Below are 25,825 nucleotides of genomic sequence, written 5' to 3' on the forward strand. Positions count from 1 at the left end.
CCAGAAACTTCAAAACCCCCTTCAAATTACAACAGTTGAACACCACAGGGTTTTGGTGCTTCATGTTTGCACCATGAGTCTTTAAGAACTTCAGATTTCAAAACAAAACCTTTAAACCATACCCAGCTCATTAGCCAGACCTTTTGAAAGACATTTTCCCCCCTGAAACTAAAAGCTTACTCCAGAATCTTGCCCAGTCTTGGAAACCTTAAAAATGTGATTTGAAACAGTAAAAATTCTGAAGCATGAACACACAGGTGTACACAAATTACACTGCGTGTAGATTATGTTAGGTTTCCTAAAAGGTATAGGCTATCCATGCCTTCAATCTACAAAGCTGCTTCTGTGACAAAAAGATTTTGCCTTGGCCAAATGTTCAGTGGGGAACCATTTGTTTGTACCATCTGCTATTAGTTTTTTGTGTGATGCTTGCAATGGATAATAAATAATGGTAATTCTGTGCTTCCAAACTCAGACAGCTATGAGAGCAATAGCATCCTTTGAAACAAACAAATCTAACCAAATTGACATTTTAAATTGTGCAAACTGTAATCGAACATGCTTCAAGAACATCATTATGCTAAAAATACAACACAATGAAGTATCTATTTAAAACAGAACGATACGCAGTTAAAATTAGCCAATTTTATTCAACTAATGTTAGATGTAACACAATTACTTTTTCTCAAAAAGGTTACATATTTATGTACTTTTTAGTCAAATGAAAACTGATTCTTGCCCCTCTGCAAAAGTATTTCAGTAGAAGCCAGAGTCTTGAGTAGCCCAGTTAGGTGCCTAAAGAATAAATAAATAAGGATCAGTACAAAATAGATTACTATATTATTTCTTTGTTACTAAAAATTATGAGAAGTTATTAAAAAAATAATGATAAATGGCTAAGAAGTGGGAGTACTGTTAATTAGTGAAGGATACCCTGTAAGTTTAAAGCAAGTGTTGATATAGCAGAAATACATGCTGTAATTAAGTTGTACAGCCTGAGTTCCCCAGCCTAATAGTTTCAAAAAGGAGAAATTCCAGAAGATAAAAAAAGTAATTTGGCAGCTATATATTTTTTTTAAAGAAAATAGTATCACATTAAGTTTCACATGACTTCCCTTTAAAGGAATAAACTAATCCACCACTGCTTGTCCAACTTCCATCAATATTTCAGCAGTGTAGAAGCCCTATAAAACTTTTAATATTTTCTAAGTTCTTTTAACATGTGGTTTGCTTTTTTGGTTGTTTGTTTTTGTTGTTTTTTGTTTTAAGTACATTTGTCCAGGTCCTTAGTAGACTTCAGTCATCAACTTTACACTGTTCTTGTCCCTCACAAGGCTTCCCATATTGAAAAGTGCACAGAGATAAAACCAGATGATCTTGACAGCTTCCTAATTTTCATGGCTCTACTTAAACCTAATTATATTCTCTAGTATTTAATAAAATGGGTTTAACAGTTAGGGGTTTGCACCACTCCCCTTCATGTTCCAGTTTCAAGCATCAGTTACTCTTCTCTCAATACTATGTATCTATATACCTACAGATAACTTTCAAGTACAACCCACTTGAAAAAAAGTAATACAACTACTTTTATAACTGTTACCCTTCAAAACCATCTCTTTTTAGGTGATTGAGATCATTTAAGGGAATAAGAATCAAATGATGACAGAAACATTACCTAGTAATGCAACAACAAAAAAACCCACCCAGTGATGAGAGGCAAGAAGAAAACAAGAGTCACTTTCTAACGTTCACTACAAGAAAAGAAGCTTTTTCAATTTACTATATAGTGCCAGAACTTGAAGTAGGTATATCTGATGAACTAAGAAACAGGATAAGAATTATACTTAAATATATCTCATATAAAAAAAAAAGCAGGGATTCCAAAAAGTATGACTTATACCAACCTCAGATCTACCACTCTGATTCAATTTCTTTTCAATGTTCATAGCCAACATTTGACTACGAAAAGACAAGCTTTTGGTCTTTTCAATCACTTGTTGATAAGGTGAGACTGCATTGTTGCCCATGACTACATGGCCCTAAAACACAGGAAAGACAGAGCAAGTTTAACAATCACTCAGAAGGCATATGCCATTAATTTAATGCTCTGTTTCCAGAGCTTTCACAAATCATCTTACACACAAGACTAAAAAAGAATAAGTGAAGTCCACTACACATTATGGGAAAGTAAAATAAAGCAGAAATCAGAATTTGCAGTCTGACTAAGTTAAAAGAAATTTAATGAAAAATTCAACAAGTTCACTTTGATCCATCTATACAGTCTTACCAGCTTTGAATCCAGTTTGGCATCTAATCGTGCATTTCGAATTAGATTGACAATCCATCTTTCTGCTTCTTCCGGAGTCATATTTAGTTTATCTGCCAACATACTAAAAGATAACAGACTTAATCAAAAGGTGAAACCTCTAATGCTAGTAAACATAACTAAGGACTGAATACAAGTTAAATCAACAAGAAGTGTCACACAGCCCAAGGCTTGTATTCAATAAATACCACATGTCTTGGGAAGCATACTTTCATTTGACTGAAATGACTTTAAAGCTTACATACATGCACTCCTGCACATCTTGCACCCCCACTGCTTTACACTGGGACATTGTGAATAAGGAATTCACATCCTGAAAGTATACTTAGTCATCATCTTGCACTTAAATCTTGACCTGTAAAATTTTTATATATTCCTATTAAACCTTGCCTACATGAACTTTCTTTGGAAAACTGTCAATTAAGTAAGTCTCACCACAACATAAAACAGCAATCCATCATTATAAAGAGAACTGAAATGCTTTTATTCTTATGTAAATGCAGCCAGCAGTCACAAAGTTTAGGCTAGTTAGTCCAAGAAAGTTTCTCTCAGTATCTCATTTAGCAGTAAACTTCACCCTGAAGTTTAAGAAACAAGAGCCATGAGACAGGGTTTGGTATAGATGATGACAGATACACTATGCTCAAACTTGTTGCAATTTCAAAGAGAGATGGTGGGGAAGGACAGAGAAAGGAAAATTCTTAATGAAACAAGCACTCTTGCCCAAGAATAATTCCTTCTGATGGTGTTTCCTGTGGCTTTCCAGCCAACTTCTTTAGCTGCCTGCTGGCATTTGGCTCATACAGGACATTTGTAACACTCATTCTTCCATCAGCTTTCAGACTAAGGTAACAAACATGAAGTAAGGGCTACAGACATGACCAAAAGGCCTGCTGGCTATGCTGAGTTGCACAAGAGGTCAATTTCCCACCATTTTACAGGATCTTGCTTAAACATATTTTTCTGCACTTGAAAGAGTGATTCCCTTCCTGATGATTATTAATGTGAAGCAAATACTTACCTTGTCCACCTAGCTAGACTATCTATATAGTCACCTTTATACAGTCTTTGATATGTTCTTGATCTCTCACTCCTCTCCCAACTATAAAAGTAAATTCCATTTTCTGTCACAAACATGAAGTGAGGTGAATAGAAAAAACCCAAAGTAACTTAAAATACTGCACTTGCAAGAACACACTGCAGTGAAACAACACAAATAGGCAACAAAGTATCTGGAGTTTGGCAAAGCAAGGGTAAGTAAATTCCAACCACAGTTGCTATCCTTCTACTATAACTGTTAATCTATGGTTAAATTAGCAATTTTAGAGAGTTAAGGCAGACAAGAGAACAGGAAGATACCAGGGATGTAAATTTTTGTGGAATTATCAGTCATCTAAGCAGAATACTACTTCAATAAGGAGTATAATAAGATATCTGAATAGGAAGAAGCTACAAAATGCTTTACTACCTTTCAATCGGTGATGCTAAGCACCTCACTTGAAACTGAAGAAATTTCAAACTTAAAAGAACATGGGGTGGGGTGCATGTGTGTTGCATGTTCTTGTATTTCTCTTTCAGATGCATCAGTAGGATTCAGATAAAGTAACTCCTGCTCCAGATGACCACAAGAATGTTTACTGTCCCTACACTGGGGATTAAACTACCTCCCTTTGGGATTAAAGCATGGAACCTCTGTCCTTGGAGGTAGTCAAGAATCAACTAGACAAGGCCTTAAATAGCCTAATGGAACATTGCAGTGAGTCCTTCTCAGAGTTTTAAATCGGATGCACAGGACTGAACCAGATGTCTTCCAGAGGACCCTTCCAACCTACAGCACCTTTCTGCTTAACCTAAAGTCCTTGTGTACTTGACAGAGCAGAGGGCACATACTTCTGGAGAGTAATTCCAAGACAGAAACTATGAAGTGCCTTGTATCACCTACCAGATAATTCTACTTTCTCCTATTCTGTCTAAATTTTACTAGTTCAGCTTCTTCAGAAGTGGGCTTTTTAAAATTAAAACATGTTCTATAAACTAATATATAGCATATATGCAAGTACATGACAGAAATAGCATACCTCTAGCAAGGTATTTCTTCCTGCACATGCATTTGAATAACTTACAAATCTCAGCATGAAAGTAACAGGGTAAAAAGGGCTATTAAAACCTATTTTATCTCAACTTCTAGCTTTGTGATTTACATGGATTTAAAATGTAAGAAAAGTTATCAAGTAACAACTATCTTCTAATGAAATAAAGATACCTGCATTTTAAAAAACCTAAAACTTTATCAGACTTCAATGCAAAAGATGACCTTGTTCAGCACTTGTGGCAACTGTGTTCCATTTTAGGATCTGCTTGTAGATTACACCAAAACAGCCAGCGCCACTCAAAGTGTCTGGATGTGTAACACGGAGGAGGTATTTACTTGGTAAAGCAATATACACAGCCAAAAAAACATTCTCCATCCTTCCGCAGCAAACACAATTATGTAACAAACAACACTATTCTCCTATTGCACTGTTAAATAGGTATCTAATACTCTCAAGAGATGCAAACTACAATTTAGCCCCCATACACGTTTAATAGTTCAAGTAATAGTAACACATTCAGGTTTACAAACACATGTTAACATCATTAACAATAAGGAATGGAAGCAAATTGTTAGTTAGATTAACCATTGTTTATAAAGATCCCCACTGCAATCCAATAAAAATGAGTGAACCATAATGAAAGAATTTTATTAGTATTTAAGGAATACTGTCTACCATTCCAAGTTGCAGGTGATTTCAAAGGGTAGTTTCAAAAAAAGTTCTTTAGATTATTTCTGTACCTCTGTTTTATATAGAAAATCCACTTATGTGGGTCACACTAGGCTAAGTTTTCTTTGCTTAAAAAACAAGTTTATACATGAAAATGTATAGAATTCAGTAAACAAGTCTACTATTTTCTTCTGTACTGCACACAGAAGAAAAACACGTAGAGAAGAATGAAGCATATTCAAGTCTTCAGTTAAATACAGACATATCAAACTAACCAAAACACATTCTGGATTAAATTTAATCCATTACTTCATACTAAACATAATATTTCAAACAATAAGATAATTGTAAGATTGAGATGTATAAATTTTAAGTTGCAACTGATAAAGCAACTACATCCTTTGGAAGAATGTCATCTGTCTGACAGATGTTAAGTAGTTAAAAAAGAAACCATTAAATGAGCCACGTATTTTCCATTTAACATAAGGAATAGCAGATTTCCCACAAATTGTTTTCAAATTAGTTCTGAATAGTTAAACAGTACTTATCAAGCAGTGTGGTACAACCAACTAGTTTTAAACTCCAGGAATAGCAGTGGAAGTCACTTGTGGACAAAGAAATTAGAGAACTATACCTCAGTCAAATGTTTAATTAAAAGCATTTCAACCAGTTCGTTTCTTCAAAAGCCAGTCCGAAATGCACTAAGAAATACTTATGCACCCCACTTAAGCCCAAATCTAATGATTGTTACAGCTTACGCAGAAACATAAGACTTATGCCTACAATTTAAAACACAATGACCTACTGAAAAGCATCTCATTACTGACAATTCCACATGCAGTTACCTGAAGCGATAAAAGGCAGGAATATCCATGTCAATTTGAAATATGTCCCGTCTCAAAGCTTATCACTTGCCGCAGAACACAACATAGTGCTCATAAAATAAAGACACTGCTACCTATATTTATGCATCACTTAACACATAACAAAGAGTCAACTACAATAAATTCTCTCATACTTGAAGTTGAAATACCACATATGGCACGAAAAATATGAACTGCAAAATAAGTAATAAACACTAAATAAGTGACGGACACCTACCATAGACCTTGAACTGTTAAATAAAGCTTGCTATTTTTGCTGGAATGAATCACTGGTACATTACCCACAGTTTATCAGTATCTTCTGACTGAGAGGCTTGAGGCATACCTAAGACACATCCTCAAACTCTCTGCTCATTGACTGGACCCAGATCAGAGAAGCATGCTGCTTAGAAAGACATCTAGTCTTTACTTAAAATCTTAAACATCTAGTTTCATTGAAAACTTATGCTAGAATATGTGCAGTATTCACAGTACTAAAAATCAATTGTAGCAAAATTACAAGATACTATGGGGTTTTATATTCCCCAGAAACTCATTCCTAAGAAAACTTTATTTACATTTTTATTCAAATGCTTATTCAAAACCCCTTTATCCTTAAACATGCAGTACTCTGCTTGAAGTCATTTTAGATAAACCATTAGTCTCCTTATAAAAATGAACCTAAATATGGAAGTTTTGTTCACAGTATCTCCTTCAGTTTCCTATGACTATGCTTAAAACACAATATACCACAGCTGATTAACTGCAGATTCACTGTTTGCTTTTTACATCGAACTCACTGCCTATTTTAAGCCGATACAAAAGATAAAAAAATAATTTCCCAAATGTACTGAAGACTAATGTGTCACACAGTCAAGAGAGGTTAAAAGTAATGAGTCTTTGTCCTTGTCTCCAACTACACCTATCTATGAAAAAAGTAATCCTTTCAATAAGCTTGCAAAACTCCAAGACAATTTTCTCTCAAGTCCTTTCCTTTTGAAATCAAGCACTGTTAAATCACTTCCTCAGAGGACCAGACACACACACTTGCTCTGGATACAAGCTGGTAACAAGACTCCATTGCACCTGATCGATTTAACAGCTTGGGTTTCTGCTGTCTCAAGGATCTCTCCACTGTTCTCTACCATTGAGATTTTTATAGCATTCACTTCGCTTTTTTTCCTTTTTAATTTAAGGGATGTGGAAATATTGGGAATGGGGGCAAAAGCCAAGTGGAAAGGGATCTCAAGCATGCATAACATCTTCCTGCTTAGTTGCTACAATAGAGGCAGAGCTGATCCATTTGAAAAGTCTGCTTTTACAAAATTAATCTGAGTCAACACCAGACATTCTTGCTAATAAGAACACAATTTTCTTGCAGCCGGATCACTCACTTTGTGCCACAGGGAATGAAATCTATTGTTCTCTATTCAATGAAAAAAAGCAATACAATTCTTTTTCTAAGTTTTCAAAGAATATACCTATGAGACAGACATGGGTATCTGTACCTACCAAAAATAAATTTAAACAACTGCTGTATTTGCAATTTGTATTAGGTGACACCGGGTATGAAAGCTCCCATTAAATCCAGTAGTGACACCATGAGAAAGTTTTAGCTTAAAAGCACTGTTTGATTGGGGGGCTGGGGGTGGTGGAGAGAGGTTGTTTTAAGTTAACCACAAGAATTCAACTTTAAAATATGATTGCTGTAATTTAAGTATATCACATTGTTTACCACATTAGAGCTATAAAACCAAGAAAACAACTATCCAATTAAATTTTAGTTAATGATTTTCATTCCATCTGATGAACCGAGTCAAACTGTCATCCATGACTGATTTTTCTGAACTGGTGTATTAAGTTAACTTACCCAATGCTGATACATTGATGGATACGACAAAAAGTCTCAAATATAAAGAGACGTGCATTCTCAATGAAGTCCTCAAGGCATGCCACTAAGAAGAAGTCGTTCACAAGTACCTGCAAGCGTAAGGAGAAAAGGAACATTGAGAACAAACATGGAAGCAGTAATTTACTGATAGATGCTGTCATTAAACAAGATCAGCCAACAGTCCATCTAAAAACTGTTCCTGGTGTGTTCCAAGATGTGGAGAAAAACCTACAGATTTGGCAGAAATTGTCATTGTTCTACAGCTTGCTAAACTAAAATCATGTGCTAACATGATCACCGAGATCTGACTCAAGAAGAGAACAAGGTATACTGCTATCATAATTCTACTGAAGATCCCTCCAACATGTAAAATTTAATGCCCCCTCTCATATTGTAGAATTCTTCTCTGCCATTTGATGAGCATTCTCTTTACCATGCAAACCAGATTACATAGTAGTGCAAGAATGCCTATACAGTTCAGATCACAGCCCTATGCCGTGAAGATTACTATAAACCTTCTGATTTACCCAATTAAGTGATGAATACTAGCAACAGGAAAGCCAAGCCAGAGGCTGTAAGAATAGGTATTAATGTTCAGCTAATAGAAATACTTTTACACTAGTCAACTCAAGTGTGAGGAATCTTTAACTGTTCATAGTAGATAACTAAGATTCTTCCAGGAATATGTATTTAACTATCCTAATGTAATTTCACCTTACTTTTCACCATTAGGATTCCAGGATGCAGTATCTTTCACAACAGAAGGCAAATCTAAGCTTTTCTTCAAGCACTTTTCAAACACTAATGGAAAAGCTGAAACTCGGCCAAATATATGATTACCTATACACTTCTTGTTCTAGAACTGCTTAAATAAAATTTTAAAGCTGTATCTTTACACATAAGTCTTAAGTGTTACAAAATGAGTTGTCAAAAAAACCCCAAAACCACGCACAAAAACACACACCTGTGGATTAAGTCTCATCAGAAAACACTGACAATGGAATCAAACACCACTTCAAACAAGTTAGCTGGCCATTGTGAACTTGAGATCTTTACTTAAGGAAGAAAGTCTTATAGAAGTTATAAACCTTACTGTTTCACACTCCCTCAGCTTCTTCTGTGCACCATCAAAATCAAAATTAACATACAAGCATTCCACAAATTCTGTGATAGGGTCCCTGTATGTATATGACTCCTGTCAAAAAAATTAGGAACAGTATTAGAAATCGAGGCCACAAGATCACTCCAGTCTTCCTTATATTCTCCAAACAAAACGTAATATGGGAACTAAGTCCATATATCATCTTAAATAAAGTTATATGTCCCGATTCCTCTTATAAAAGTCCAATAAGTGTGCTTCCCCTCCCATAGTATGGATAAACAACCAGAAGTGCAGTTTAATCTTCAGCATTTAGTGGTGCAATCTTTGCATTAAAAAACAAGTCTGAGACTAGAGCTGGTTCTGTATCAAACCTCAAAATCTCTTAAAATATGGTAGAACAGATATTCTTCCTAAATTCAGATTTCAAAGACTAGTCCAACACCAAATCCTTCATGCTTCAAACCAAATGACCCTATGATTTACACTAACAACATCACTAACAAATTACTTTCTCTAAACAAAATGCTTGAGTTTATTGTGGCATTACAGGAACTACTCAACTTTAACTATAAGACACAAACAACACTAGATCTATATAAATCTGTGTAAATTAAGACATAATTTAACATCTTCCAATGTCTCTTAACACTTAAAGACAGCTTACCCCACTATCTGTCAATATCTGCTTTAGCATACAAGATGATCAATAGATTAAGGGAATTACTGTGATTTTTTTTTTTCTGATCAAAGCTGGTTTTTATTCTACAAAAAATGTATTTACAGTCTCACTATTTAGGTTTAAAATTCAGCTTTATAGTTAAAGAGGTTTTTTACATCAAAATAGTACTTGTTAACCACATAATTAACATCCACTATGTAAAACAGTCTTGGATTGATCACCTTTTAAAAGATATGAACAGCAAACTGCTTACCTATCAGTTCAATATTTGCAAAGGTTTCAGAAGTATTAGCAATCTCTAATTACTTGTAGAGCAATTGGCCTACCATATGACATTTGACAGATCACTTCATTCAAGGCTTTGTTTTTCCTATGTAGACAAGTTATTAGTTATCCTGTCTGAACTGCTTTCAAATCTGTAAAACCTCTGCCATTTTATGATTTAATAAATCTCTTACCAGATATTTCAAAGCCAAAGCCAGAGTTGGCATTTTCAAAAGGAACATCCTAGTGATCCTTTTTATTCATGTCAATTGTACAGGATAAAATGAAAGCAAAAAAAGTTGTAAAATGTTACTTTACTTCAAATATTAGAAGTTCATATTATATGAAAAGGTCAACACTAAAATCAGTTTTTAGTTTAAAGAAAAAGATTAATCTCAACATTTCAATTGGTTTATAGCTTCTTGTGCTACTTGTGAACACTAATGCTTTAATACAAATTAAGATATGTTTAGATTTTTATTTTTGCATTGACTGTACTTTGCATAGGTAGTTACATAAATGTTTCTAGGGGATCTGATCAACTGCTAGCCTGTAGTAACTGCACTGTCTCTATATACTGTAGTTCATTATTCAGAATATATGTTATTATCAAAAGTGTTCGAAGCACAATGGCTTGTAAGCAAGTTGCATGCCAACTTGCGATAAAAATCTTTGCCATAACCCCCTTGTTTGCTATCAAGCACAATTCTTTTACTGCTCATGTCCATGTCTACATCCTCATGTAACTGTGCCAACAGAAACATTTTCGAGAAACTGCACATGAACACAAACCAATGCACACAGTTCAGTGGTTATGAAATGCAAACAAGATCCCTTATTCATATAACAATTCCTTGTAGGGATAGCTGAAAAAGAAGAATCAGATAGAAAGGCATTTCACATGTCTTGCTGAATTTTCTCCATTTAATCATACAGAAAGAAAATTAAACTGCACATTCTATTTTATTCATTGCTTGTTGACATGAAAGGAGGCAAAAAAATTATTCTGTCCTACCACTGGCTGACATGCATTTTGCTTCACAGGGGAAAATTAGTTCAGTGAGAGAAAGCAAGCACCAAAATCCCTAAGTCCTAAACCAGACATATTATTAGAAGAAAGGTATTATGGAGTCTTAGTAAAAAAAAGGACAGAAAAAGTCCAATATTTCAGTCCTTACCTGCTGAATAACTTTGACTAGATCTTTCAGCACTTGTCTACGTTTTCGAACATCCTTGTTTGTTATGACTGCAGTAGTCAGATATCTGAGGATATGTGGACACATTGTCTGAATTGCATTGAGATATCTAGAAAGAAAAAATAGAGATAAAGCTCAGATAATGCAATTTTGTATCAAACCAGTATTAATGGTAAATTGCTTATGCACCTTTTATGCAATACAATACCAGGGCTTATGACTGACCATTTATTCAAATGTAGAAGAATGACTTATTTTTGTTAACCTTGTGATCACCTTTTTCAGACAGGGAAAAGAGAGAGGGAAACAAGGGGAAGGCAGCAGTGTGCTAGAAATAGAAGAAAAGGGGCTAGCACTGCAAGAGAACAGTCCATATGCTAAACTGATGTCAACACTGGCATAATCTGTCAGCTACACTGATTTCACAAGAGGGGTTTGCACAGACACACAGAACCACAAGAAGTCCTATTTCATACTGTCATCTGAGCCTGCAATTTTCCTCTTCAACTCTCCAATAAACTAGCCCATATTTACAAGTAAGAAGTAAAAATTAAAAAAAAACAAACAAACCAACACATACACTAAAACAAAAAAGGAGGCAAAAAGTCCATTACAAATTACCAGTCTACTGGGATCATCATACAAGAAATTCAATTGTTTTTCTTTAGTACTATTCTCCTATTCTAGTAGATTACCTCTAAGCAGGTACTCAAAGGAGAGCAAAACTTCTAAATAATTTCTCGAGTGTTAAGCTGTTCTAGACGCCTAGATCAATAAGAAGTCAGCCCTCTCAAGTGGGTATAGTGTTTCAATTTTCATTTTTATTCTCAGATTTTTCTTAAGAACCCTTCTTCAACAGGCTTTGTAAAAATCAAAACAGAACAATAACTTCCCCCTCCAGCCTAAAAGATGTGGTAGCAGTTGGTAATCTAGCAAAATCAGTTATTCTGTCCACCCCCAAGCACTAAGGAAAAAAAAAAAAAAGACGCAGTTCTTCCTACTTCACCACTCACTTCCCATTCAAAGTAGTATACCCACAAATAAAAGCAGATTATACAGAAAAAAAACACCACAAAACAAAAGGACTTGGGGAGAAAAAAAAGTTTCAAGTGTTAATAACATTAGAGCTTCTGAAACAGCCTCAGGCTATGGGTTAAAAAAAAAAAAATGTCTGACAAGCTTGCATATTCATCATCTGCCTTCATTTTGATTTAAAGACCCCAGCACAACACAACGCAACTTACTGCGGTTGATAGAGGAAAAGGTCAATAATATTGTCTCTTCCTTTAGGATGATTAAAAAACACAAACAAAGACCAGTGGATGAGCCATGTTCTTTGCTGAAGAGACTGCAGTGGAGAGCTGACAGACTACAAGAAAACATAACATTGATATAAGTGAAATAAAACACAAAGTTTGCTTGAATACTAATGTATGGAAGCCTCCAAGTCTTTAAAAATTTGTGATTTCCTACTGGCTCTTTTTAGCTGTTATCACTCTCAGGCTTAGTTTGACCTCCAGCTTTTTAACCTGCCATCTGTTAAAGATAAATCTGCTGAAAGTTACAACCAACAAAAATTTTCCAGTATTATATTCCAACTTGTTTGCCAAAATTTGTATTGTTATGGCAAAGCATGGATTTTAGTTTCCCAAAGACTACCATATTAAGACAGGTTATTACTTCCCTTTTAATCTTGAATTTTGTTTCATGTATTCCCCTCTTCAGATATGATCTGAGGAACTATTTGGCTTCTCTCGCTTTTCAGTTTTTCCTCCTCTCTAAAATCCTCACAAAAGCTTTTTTGCCAGTCTCAGACAATGATGAAACACCATAATAATTTTCAGCCAAGAAATAAGAATGTAACTATCTTCATTTAAACCAGCTGATAACGCACAAGTATGAATTAAGCTCTATGTATCTGTATTAGTTCCAAATTTCAGCAGCACTTCAAATAAGATTGCAAAGCAACATCTTGAGAATGAACTGACACAGCAAGTAATAATCACTCTAAAGAGCATGACAACTAACTACTATGACTCTATCCTAAAAAAATCTTGGGGTCTAATGAATAAGTCAAATTTAATAGTCTATTATAACCATATAGGTTCATAATGATGAAAAAATTAGAGAAGAAAATGTATTAACATTAGTTATCTACCACACTGAGAAAGAATGATTCTGGGCAGCGAGCGTACAGCCCACCAAAATAAAACACCTTTTCAAGATTCTGGTTTAGGAGAGTAAGACTCTCACATTTCAGATATGGCCACTGAAGACCCGTAAGTAGAGAAGACGACTGAGAGGTCTTTAATCACTTCAGCTGCTCTGAATGAGTACTGCAACCCCACTCTTTCCCTTCATGTTCTTGGTGCTCATCTGAACTTAGGAATTGATGAGGAAGATGAATTGACTGAAAACTATTTCCAGAAACAAGATGTCTTTCATTTTTTGTCCAAAGTGCTATCTTCATGCAAGAGTATAGTTTAGTTACATATATTTAATTCTTTATAGAATACGAATAGCACAACAGCACAACTATCTGAAATTTAAGCAGCAATTTCCCACAATGACACCTTGCCCTCAAACTCATCCTTGAGACTAGTTTGGTTTTCTGCTTACTGGAAATATCTTAAAAGTTGTCAGCTGTATTTTCAAATGTGATAAGAGGTAAGCAAGTAATTTGAAAAAAAGGACCCTCACTATTTCTTTACAAGCACACTTGGACTCTCCCACAGTTATAAAAAAGTATCTAGTGAAGAAGTGGTAAACTACTCCTAAACAAGACCTTAAGTGTTTTGTAATAAAACTTGAATATCAACACTTATAACCTCTCACCTTACCAACACGACCAAGATATTACTTACATTATTATCTATTGTCTCCTTCAGTCTTGTGAGATCTTCCATTGCTGCATCCCAATTCTGCATCAGAATTTCAGATGCCAGTTTTCCCCACAGAGAACTCAAAGCATTTCTGTCTGTTGCTGGAACCTATTTTCAACAATGGCAACAAAGTCTCTTATTTTTTTTAAATTATTATTTACTTCAAAATGAGAGGAAAAAAATTTCAGGAAGTATTTTTAATTTACAAGATATCAAATTTGCATGGACCTATCTTTCCAAATGGAGTACTTTTAAAAAAGCAATTTAGGTACAAAAGAAGAAACAGCAGTAATGCTTCTGAAGAAACTAGAAAATCCCATCAAAGTAAGACAAAGCTCCACACTACTGCAGTTTAAGTTAAAGAAAAAAAGAAAAAAAGAAATGATACACTAGTTCCAAATTTAATTAATTTTTTACACCACATAAAAATGCTTCTAAACTGCTAGAACAAGGTTATTAGAAAGCAGGTTCCTAAAGAATTCATGACAGTAGGTAATCACCTTAAAAAAAGTTAGTACTCAAGGTTCTTTCTACTAATTCTGTGCCAAAAAGCATACTTCTTACAGAAACATCCAGTAAAACTGCAATTTTGCAGTATTGAATCTATTTTCTGGAAGGGTAGTCCTAAGGTCAAGCTGTGTTAGTTTTATACAGGAATGAATTACACTAGGTCATTCATAGTGTCAAATTCTCTTCTCAGATCAGTTACAATAGTTCTTTCATAGGTTATGTTTCATCACACAGAACTTTAAACAAATCTTCTCCCATCAGAATTAGTAACAAAAGCCTTATACCAAGCTGCTACCAGCACAAAAACAGTACTTCACTTTTTGAAATTAGCTATTTGACATGTAAGAACATAACACTAAACCCAGAATTAAAGCATGAAAAATTAAGAATAGCTGCTCACAAGTCTACATAAGTAACTTTCATTCCCCCTCAGCACACGGCATGTACCTTCATACAGAAGAACTCAGCTTTATTATCAATATTTAGACTAAGAATTCACCTTATTCCTACTTTAAACCCTATTCTGATTAAAGATATATTTTCCAATTTTGCAACAAACTAACCTCAACATGCAAACCACTACATAGTTTCAGCAATCACTCCACATATCCATGAGATAGTGACAGTTTGTAAGTCTTCTAGACAACCCAGGTACTAATTTAGCAGATACTTTTAGTAGAGGAAGTTCACACACACTGTGCTGTTTCCAAATCACATGATTAGTTAGCTATTCACAGTAACTGCCTTTAGATACTGCTGCTGTTCTAGCTACAGTATCTGGATTTCCAAGCAGTTACCTTAAATTTCCATTTGTTAGTAAAATGGCATATTCAGTGACTACCAACAATAAATTTACTGTGTTGAGATTCTTAGAAGACACTAAATCTTCATTCTCAAAATTCAATTCCACCATTAACAAATTGTAAGAATTACAACATGAGAAGAGCTGCTTCAGAGACAATGGATCTGGTTCTACAATTCTCATTTAAGCTGTTTACATTTTCTAGGCAGATGACTTATACTCTTAAAACCATCACAAAATTCGAGAGAAGACAGATGAGAGTTCACATGAGAAGCTGGCAATTCACCATTATGTTCAATCCACCTGCAAGCTTTTCGCTACTGTTGGTAACATCCACGCACAAAACGAAGTAGGATTTTTTTTAAATACTTTTTCCAGGATACATTTAAAGTGAGGAAGGAAGCAGCATTCTGTAATTAAATGTTACCATGAGACATACAAATTAAAAGGACAGTTCTGAATTCAGCAGGACAGTATCAGAATTGCTGGAAAACAGTGATGATTATTAACAATTATTTTTCAACTTCTCTGTGGTGCATATTAATTGTTTCAAGAAAGCTCAAAACTATCAAATTTTAAGAATACAGAAAACTTCCCAGTCTAAGTATTTCATTGGGGGAAAAAAAACATCAAACAAACCACAAAACCCCAAACCAAACAACACCCAAAACTTACCAGAACTCTAAAGAAGTAGAGATATTCTGCAGCTCCTGAGTAATTACCACATTCATACTGGAATTTTGCATACCTGTAGAGTGTATCTAGGTACTCTTGCCTAAACTGAAAATGAATACAAAAAAAAGCTTTTCATTAGGAAAAAAGCTGTTACAAGCCAATTTTAATAGTAAAGTAACTTTTGAAATCTTCAGGTTCTTTGAAAGACATTGTACACAGATAGAACAACGGAAAACTATTATACTCTTAATCCACACCACTGAATTAAAGATTATACCAATACTGGAAAGAGAGGTGAAATTCTGTATTACAAAGTAAAGCACATCTTAGTTACCAGGATGCCGCTAACACTGAGATCCAGCTTTATTTTTGTAAAAAGACTAAAAGTTTAAAGGCATTCAAATAAAATACATTAGCATTAGGAATTCCGCCTATTAGTTACTTTGGCATGAGACAGGCCAAAACGCTGATCTTTAATTGCTCAGAGCTGTTGGCTGTGGGGGAGGTTGGATGAAGAGATTCAGAACTGAATTCAAACAGATATAAGAATTAAAACACTTACACCATGTTTCTCAGCTAAGTAGTCAAACAGCATCCGACCGTCCCTATAATAAAAAAGATGAACACTGATGTTTTAGCAGAAAAACCTGATTGTCACCATGCAACACTCTGCACAACACAATCTTTAGCTGTTAAAATACCTGAATAGAATATAAATTTAAGATGATACTACTCCACTTGTGGAAAAGCCACTGCAGAAACAAGCCAACTATTCCTAAAGTGCTGTGAAGAAGTTTCAAAAATCTTAAAATTAATGTAATTTTAAATAAGTAATACCACCTGCAACAATAACGAGTTAAGAAAGGGTGGGAAGTTTTTAAAAATTTGATGGCATCCATAGCTTTTAGTATGAAAGCCAAAATCTGACTTGAGCTCTTTCCACCACATTACTAGCCAAGCAGTTTGAATTTAACACAACAGGAAAAAAATACACCAAAAACTAAAGTAAAAAAGAACTTGAAAGGGAACTTATCCCACTGTTAGCACTGGGACACAATGGATAGCAAGAATACCTCTACCACAGCAAATGCCTGCAGAGTGCACAAGTATAAACAGTAACTATATTTAGTTAAGTTCTAAACATCTAATTAACACATGATCAAATTTCTGAAGTTTTGGAGGGTTTTATTTTTCCCCAACATGGATAATAAAAGGACAAGCAATATTATCCAGATCCAAGGAAAGTTCAAGCCTCCAGTAGGGAAGCATGAAATTATCTACCACCAGTAAGTCTCATATTAATGACTACAGGACTTCAGATACCTGTGGTATTTTTAAGCAATAGTTAATAGTTAGTGTATAATTTTGTATCCAGTGTCTACAATGGATTTTGATCAGCTCTTAAGAGTGAAATTTTAGCACACCAGCTTTTCAATGCAATAAGAATTCCATTCAAACTCTGCTGTAATCATCTGGCATCAAGAACCATAGTTGAATCTATAGATAGTTCATATTCATAACTAGTAAGTATTTTCAATTTGGCACTTCAACTGTATGGACTGTCTTTCTATAATACTGAAAGAATTAATGGTATTTTTCTGTTCTCCAGCCCCCCACTCCCCTTGCACATGCTTCATCACCTGTAGTTACCCTCCACTTCATCTCTTCTGTGCAGTCACACTTAAACAATCATGTGGCAAAGATGACCTGGACAATTCATGGAACTATTATGCTTGACAAAACATGTACTCAGGATGAAGAGGACAGCACCAAGCTATACACTCCTCTTGGGACAAAGATACAGCAGAAGTGTATGCAGGAGAAAATTTCCTCATTTACTCTGAAGTCAACTGACTGCGAGTTTAATTAGAACTTAAGAGTATAAAATTCTACAGGGAAATGGCACACTGCCAAGGTAGCCAAGAATGACAATACCCAATAATACTTGTGAAAGGAGCAAAATAATGTCATGGGTTTCTTCCCGTGCAACATACTTCAAGGATGAGGAATACTGACTAATCCTCTAAAATTTTAAAGTCAATGTCTTCCAACAGCTGCTTAGGAAAAAAAGCAAGTGAAAAAAAGGAAGTGAAGTGTTTTGGCTTATTCTTAAAAGAACTTCCACTTGCAAAATCTCCTTTATACATCTTCTACCACTTCCCAGACTCTGACGTTCCAAACGGCACTGTCATGGATCAAAACCTGTGATCTAAATCCCTGAATATTAATATGCAGCTCTAAATTTGATCCAGATTCCAAATCACCAGCAGAAATTCACAACAGTCAAAGAATTAAAACTTGCTTTCTATTGTCTGAAGCATGCTACTCAGGTCTAGACAGATCGACACTTTTCAGCCTAATTCTTTCTCCCTATTACTGCATAACCCCAACAGTCTGGATTAGAACTTCTGTCAAGCCAATAATCAAAAATCAGTATTTCTGAGCTGCAGAGTTTTCAAACATTTTAACAAAAAAAACAATGTATCAGTTCTGAAAACAAAACTTGCTGCATATGAGTAGTACGGCTAATATTTTACAGCATTAGGCAAGTTAAATTCCATGCATTTTTTGATTTTATCTCTTGCTTCCAAACAGGGTGCTTCCAATTTAGAATAAATACTACTGACCAACTTCAGTGGATCAAAGGTCAAGTACCAGAACACACTTCCCAAGGAATGGTAGCACTTAGAACTGCAACTAGGTTAATTTTTTTTCCTAGGCCAAATATTATTATAACAACTGGCTAAAGGCAAAGGAAGAATTGAACAAGATCTCTATATATGGATCAGAAGTTCAATTCCATTTGAATAGAGTTGTGCTAGTATCAGGAAGTCTCTTTAAAGTTAAGATAATCCCAGTTAATAACGTCAGGGCAGTTAACTAACAGCGATTGAGCCTTTCCCTTTCAAAGCTATACTTCCAAAAACCGTCAAGCAGCTACTGGCTTTGCAGAATCACCCAAGTCATAAGTAAATGTAAATATCCATGCTGAAATCAAATATAAAAGGTGGCTTACTTATCCTGACCATGCTTTCTGCAGCAGAAACTTAAGTATATTCTGGTGGTATCAGAACAGAAAACAGAAGCTTTTTCTGAAGTGCTGGAAAGCTACATGATTTCTACTGACATCTTGTTTCATGTGCACATTGAGACCCAATGCAGTGCACCCCGACATTTCTGCACTGACCAAATTCTAAATTAGACTATAAGAAATTCTGAAAACCATGTGCAGAGGGGAGGAAGCACAGGCCAAATAGGTCAATGAGGTTTCTCAACAAGTTAGGCAAAGAGAGGAAAGGGAGAAAGGATGATAATCTGCACTCAAAACAAGGAGTAAATTCTAATGAAATTCCTTCCCCTTCAACAACCCATTCAGGGGGGTTGTTCCCAAACAAAGGTACACCTCATCAAGAAGATTTCTGCAGAGTAGAAAAATGGTTTGTACATCCAGTGTTTTTCTAAGATAATTCCAGAAGCAATGTTAAGTGTCTTCCATATCAGCAGATGCATAAAGCTTGCCAACAATAAACTCAAGTACAGGCTTCACCTTCAAATTCAAGTCAAGCCACAGGTGCTCTATCTGATGTGGTATGCTATTTGAAATCTTAGAGCAGGTAAGGCTGAAGAAGGGTTCTAATTAATTTTCCAGAGTTGGTTAGACACATTTACAACAACAATAACAATGCTCCCTATGTAAAGGCAACAAGCAGTAGCTTAACATTAAATACCTAGCCAACCCTCTGTTGAAGTTGCATAGTTTAAAATTAAAAAAGATTAATCTTCCTCTAACTGACCAGCTTCTGAAAGCACAAGAATACTTAACTGAAAATTACAGGAAGAATTTAAAGCAGCTCCATGTGCATTACTTCCTCAATGACTACAGTTGAACCCTTTCCTACAGGGCCCAATTCAGGTTTAAACACAAGAACTCTCAAATCCCTTAGATACAGTGTGCAGAAAAACCCATTCTACTTTAATTACTCCCATCAAAGTGAAAGAAAGTGGATACGTCTTAAAAAGATTATGACCACTAACTTACATCAACAAGATGGCCAGTTAAGGGGGTGAGGGAAGGGAAGGAGGGGGGAAGGACAGAGTCCTGAAAAATACGTGTTATGAGGCTGAAAGGATGCTTTATCTCAGAATATGGAAGACAGCACTCCATAATCCTCTGTGGAAGGTAGAAAAGTGAGAGAAAACAGATGGGTCTCCCAGAAAAGAGAATCTGAATTGTTTCAGCCCACATCTCCCCCCCAAAAACCCCCCTCCAAAAACCAAATAAAAGCAGCTCCCCAACCTCCCCCAAAACAATATTGGCTGTGATATGACTGCACCGAATGATGGCTGTCACCTGTCCTGAGCTGATTCATGAACTTTAGGAACCTTATGCACAGCAGATCAAAGCACTGAAAAAAAAAAAAAAGTAAACTGTGTCCATCAATTTCAATTACCTGACAACATGCACTACTTAAATACTGGCTAGAAATAAAAGTGTCTGTCTTTGCAGGTGCTACAGAGAGACTTCCTACCATCAATGACTAAGAAGTACCAGCAAGCTGTTCTGAGAAATTCTGTCAGAAGTTACCTAGTGGACTGCATTTGCCTTGTAGTCTCTGGATCCTCAAACATCTTGACAATAGGTTCAGTTTCAGCTTGAAGCTGCTTCAGCTGTGCAACAACAGTTGTTCTCTTCTCACGCAAAGCTAAACACAGACAAAAAAAGATTTTAATGTAACACCTTAGTTTTTTTACAGAAACCAACCTGTAATTGCATGGTGCTGACAGCAGTTGAACGTCATCCCAATTCCTACCTCACTTGTCCTCTCAGTCAAGTTGCAAAACCAGAGATACCTAACAATTCATTAGTTTAGTAAAAACCTTCTAACATTTGGTTCCTTTCCTTCTGGGTGGAGTTCTAATCAAGACACTAAAAAGCAGGTATAGCTGGAGCAGTCTGTATTAGAGAAGGTATCTTCAGGCTTCCACTAAGGGAAAAACCTTTTAAGTAAGTTCTCTTATTCCAAGTAAACTTAGAAACCAAGTAAACAGTGCTATGATGCCAATAAGGTTAATCTTCCTCCAACTGACCAGGTTCTGAAAGCACATTTTTAGAAAATTTAACTGAAAATTGACAGGAAAAATTTAAAGCAGCTCCACATGCAAAATTATGATTTGAAACACTATGCATGTTTAATTAGAACATTAAGCCTTTAATAACAAATAGTTAGGAAATAGAACTAACAGCTTTAGAGTGAGTATTTTACAAAGACCCAAACCTCCTCACCAAGTGCTACCAGTGCATTAAAATGAACACTTAAATAAAATTCAGAAAAGCCTATATACCTAAAAAAAAAAAAAAGCCCTGAAGAAAAAACAGTAGCACCCTGAGACTGTCTATACAAGCCAGAAACATATGGGATAAGAACCACCAAGATCAAATCCCAGAACAGTATGAAGGAAGCCATGAAAGTGAGCCACACACCAGTAGACTCAATGCCACAGTGAACCTACTGGACATTTCTTTTGTGATTTGACTACATATATATTTGTAAAGGAGAACCAAAGTGGATAACACCGTAATGGTTACTGAGCCTAAATTAAGAATGACTTGCCTGATAGGAAGTGTTCCAATAAAGAGAAATTATCTCCAACTTCCGATGAAGCTTGAGATAATAAAAGAAGAAGAGGAAACATATGTAAAAACCATTCAGTTGACTTACTAAGAAAATGTTTTCCTGTGACATCCCCTGGCTGTGTAATTTTAAGTTGATCTCATGAAAGACAAGACAAAAGCAACTGTAAATTATACAGAGACTTTCTAAGTATAATAGTGTTAGTTTGAATACTTAAAACAGTGAGGTCTTCACACACACACACAAAAAAAAAACCCAACAGTGTAAAATTCTAATGAAACTAGCAATTCCACAAATAAAAGTAAACTGTCTATACATAGATTCTGGTAAGTGTTGATGCATGGAGATGACACATACCAGAAATATCTCCAAGTTAAGATCTTTTCATAGAAAGCTCTAAAAGCAAGCACCCTGAACAACTGACTCTGCATGAAAGTATCACCTCTGCTTAAGTTCATTTTATACCGTTCAATAAAAGCCACAGATCAAGCAACAGCAGGTCATCATATAAAAAAAATCCTGCCAAAAGACGCAAAAAACTTCAGGAGATGTCTGAAAAAAGTACAGGAAAAACATTTTAAGTGTGGAAACTGTTGGACTACATGAAGGCAGAGCTTTTCAGTGACCAAATTCATTTGACTTCCTTGCAGCTATGACCTTATGAATCAGATTGCTACGCGTATTATTTAAGTGGCTGTAATCAGAATATTAAAAACATTAAACTAGTTACTTTGTGAAGTGTGCTAGGATTGACACTTCTTGTGCTGTTTACTACTTCAGCATTTTACTACTTATACAGTAATATTCTTCTTCAAGCTAGTTTAGAAAGGGTGGAGCAAGAAGAGAAAAAGGAAAAGCTATTCAGCTTTGAGATTTTTACAGCCCTGAGATAGTCTGACTTTTTTTAATCAGTAGAACTGATAAGTAACCTAAAACTGAAGCCACCATTACGGCTGTTTCTTAGATTACGGCAGTGAAAACCTCTGGTTCTCGTTGTTTATTATCAGTCCCATGCACCGCTGCATATACACTCATGAACAACAACATCTAATGATAGCATATCACAGATTTGGTCAAAACATTGAATCCAAAGTCAATAAGTCTATCAGTTCACATCATGTATTTTCAAAAAGGCTAACTGGCAACTCTGCCATTTAAACAGAATGAACCAGAGGCAGAAGAACTTGCACCTGACTATACAAAAGCAACTGAGCCTCTTCCTCCTAAACTGCAGGCAAGACAGACTGTAGTCCCACCAGTTTAGAAAAAGGTAAAGAATTCCACAAAATGAAAAGAGATGGAGAAATAGGAAGAAAGCGTATATCCAAATACTAGGGTCAGGAAGGAAAGACACCCCCACAAGCTAACAAACAAAAAAACAACCTAGAGAAGAAATAGAAAAATAGGGAAGGAAAAAAAAACAAAAAACAAAACACAAACCCAAACCACCCATGAAGGACAGAAATTAAAGAGAAAGCAAGATATTCTGATCTTCTCCACCTCCCCAAACGCTCCTCAGGAAGACAGAAATTTTAGTAGTAAAGTTTCCAAAATAATGGAGAATACAGTGAGATATGAAATTTCATAGTCACTATTACATTATCATTGATTTTCTTCTAGAGAAACAGCAATTTACATGTTGACAGAAGCGAGGAAAACATGCATCTTCAAAAACATTTGTATCTCCATAAAGTCTAAAAATCAGCCATGGACAAACATATTAATGGAATTACTTACAATGGAAATCTAGCCTTAATATATTGGATGTTTTAAAGAAAATGTTTAGTGACCCCAAATCATTGTGCAATAGTGTTTAATTTGACATATGAAAACCAAGTGCAACTCTACTAGGTTGTATCTCTAAAGTGCTTGAAATGACCAAATCACCATTGAAATACTCCAGCTATCACTCAAAGACTAAATTCCTACTTGATCAACAAGAACCAAACTTCCCAGTGTTAGGGGATTCTGTTTGTTTCAGCATTGCACATCCTTTCTTTAAGGCCAAAGTTAAAGTGTTCTAGTTTTTGAGTGTAACAAGCAAATTACCACTATCTATTTATTTTTTTAGATAGAAATATCAGTTGTAAAACAAACTTTACTTCTAAATGAGTAGCTTACCATGTGGAATTTCATCAGAATAAAGATTTTTGTACACATCCATAGCAAAATCCACCATGTTGGTATCACTAAGGAGATCCAGTTTTCCTTGGAGTAGCTCTTTTTCATTGTAAATCTGAAACAGGAATTAACAGATTTCTTTTAATACTATATAATTGCCAATCCATATTATGTAGTTACCTTCATGGAACAGTTTATTTATGGATTTTTGTCCAGTTAAATAATTTTAAACACTAAATCTCACAGCTTTGCAAGATATCACAACCCTGTCATTTAGCATGCTTACTACACAGCCTCTCTACATTTCAGGTCTTGGCAAGATACCAGCAACTTCCTGCTATTTATGAATGAAGGAACTTCAAACACTAGTTAGAAGACAAGTAGTATTTTAGATTACTATTCCTTTAACAGGAATAATTCCTATTAACAATTCACGGGGAAAAAATGCAACATAAAAAAAAAATCTCTGAAAATTATATATACTTAAAAGAAAAAAAAACAAACTTTGGTCAGATTTTTCCTTCAAAGTAGTGAATACTTTCCACAAAATAATATGCTGAATGAACAGAGCAGATTAATCAAATACTTTAAAGTGGGTGTCAGAAGTGATACTCAAGATCACACTTACACTTTAATTGTAGCACAGATTAATTTAAAATACGTTGTTACGTGTACAGCATTAAGAGCAAATTTGGTTTGGCTCGTGTAATTCAATGTTGTTCTTTTAAACCTGTCAGATTGGTTTTTAAGATTCCTACCCCATAATTTAGTCATGAGTTGTAAACTGCTGTTAGATCTTCAAGATGTAGGTGGGGGCCTAAACTACAGTGTACCTCAAAAATACACTTTCATGAAGGCTGTATTACAATTCACCACACCATAGTTACGGATATCTTAGATGCAGAACCTGCAAAAGTTTAATTCAGCTCTGAACATCATGTCGTTCAAGATTTACCACTACAAAAATAACTGTTTAATTAACTTGATTCGATTTACAAATGCCAAATTAGTAAAAATGCCTCCAAGATGACAGACATGAAGCAAAGTCCATACACTAAATATAAAAGCTGTTTAGTCTTAATGTATGCATCCTTAATTGGTTTATTTCTGAAGTCTAAAATAATACCTATTTTAAATTCAAAGCTTATGTAATGTTAAACATTTTGTATCAATTTCAAATGGATGAGTGCCTCGGATACTTCTGACTAAACTCTCATAGATCTAAACTATCGCCGGCATTATTTGGTTCTTTGTAGTAATATAGTTAAAGATCTATATAAAAAGACCAAAGAACAACATTATAAGAATTTACACTTGGTTTAAACAAATTGGTGATGACAACAGTTTAAAATAAAAGTTGATTAACAATACTATCTAGACCGACACAACCCCACCCACCGCCTTGCAAACCCACGGCTGAGGGGTAACGCGAGTGACAACGGCCGCAGACGAGGTGCAGGGCTAGCGAGGGCTGTACCACGCCGTCGGAAAATAAGCAGAAAACGAACCACGGCTGTTAGGGAGAGCTTCTGCTTTTCCTCCCCCGAATAAGAGGAAAAGGGAAAAAAAGACACCGAATCCGAGAAGGAGGAAAGAGGAGCTCCCTCTGCCTCGCAAGCGAGCCGCCCGGGCAGCGCCGCTGCGGGAGGAGCGGCTGCCCCAGGCCTCCTCTCGGCCTACGGCCTCGCTCTGCCCCTCCACACGAGAAAACCCACACGCATCTTCCTCGCCCTCTCCCCACGCGCCACAGCAGCTCCGAGCTCCTTCCTCAGTCAACGTGCTCCGAGCCGCCTCACGGGCCGGGCCCGGGCCACGCAGCGCCTGAGTAAGGAGACGGCGAGGGACACGGCGCGGCCAGGCCCACGAGACACCAGCAGCGGTGGCAGCATCTGCCGCTCCCCCAGCTACATGGCGGGCTCTCCCGCCTCTGGGGTACCCACGTACCTCCTTGACGGAGAGGAACTCCAGCAGCGGGAAGACCAAGTGCCGGTCCAAGAAGTGCGCGATCTTGGTGGTCAGGTCGTACTCCGCCATCTTGGCGACGGAAAAGAAAAGAAAGAGGCGGGGCCTGACGGCGCGCGGGGAGGCGGCGGGCGGCCGCGGCTCTTACGGGCTGTGC

At 36.0% G+C, this 25,825-nt stretch overlaps 1 protein-coding gene across 1 annotated transcript; it reads right to left on the bottom strand.

Annotated features, from left to right (window-relative positions):
- Positions 1 to 630: 630 nt before the first annotated feature.
- Positions 631 to 25,781, bottom strand: EIF3E (eukaryotic translation initiation factor 3 subunit E). The gene is made up of 13 exons (XM_026841661.1): positions 25,651 to 25,781; positions 23,707 to 23,821; positions 20,538 to 20,655; positions 16,515 to 16,557; positions 15,953 to 16,057; positions 13,948 to 14,073; positions 12,328 to 12,452; positions 11,066 to 11,192; positions 8,936 to 9,037; positions 7,822 to 7,931; positions 2,288 to 2,390; positions 1,905 to 2,039; positions 631 to 795 (listed from the first exon to the last, which is right to left on the bottom strand). The coding sequence occupies exons 1-13, from the start codon at positions 25,738 to 25,740 to the stop codon at positions 757 to 759; spliced, it is 1,338 nt and encodes a 445-aa protein (XP_026697462.1). The 5' UTR covers positions 25,741 to 25,781; the 3' UTR covers positions 631 to 756.
- Between the last annotated feature and the right edge of the window lie 44 nt (positions 25,782 to 25,825).

Source organism: Athene cunicularia, assembly GCF_003259725.1.
Source record: "Athene cunicularia isolate RWA chromosome 2 unlocalized genomic scaffold, athCun1 chr2_part1, whole genome shotgun sequence".
Classification (NCBI taxonomy): Eukaryota; Metazoa; Chordata; class Aves; order Strigiformes; family Strigidae; genus Athene; species Athene cunicularia.

Coding starts and splice junctions, on each gene's coding strand:
- EIF3E (XM_026841661.1), bottom strand. CDS start 25,740: ATGGCGGAGTACGACCTGACCACCAAGATCGCGCACTTCTTGGACCGG. Junction 23,822..25,650: donor AGTTCCTCTCCGTCAAGGAG/GTACGTGGGTAC, acceptor TTCCTGTTTCAG/ATTTACAATGAAAAAGAGCT. Junction 20,656..23,706: donor TTCTGATGAAATTCCACATG/GTAAGCTACTCA, acceptor GTCTGTGTTTAG/CTTTGCGTGAGAAGAGAACA.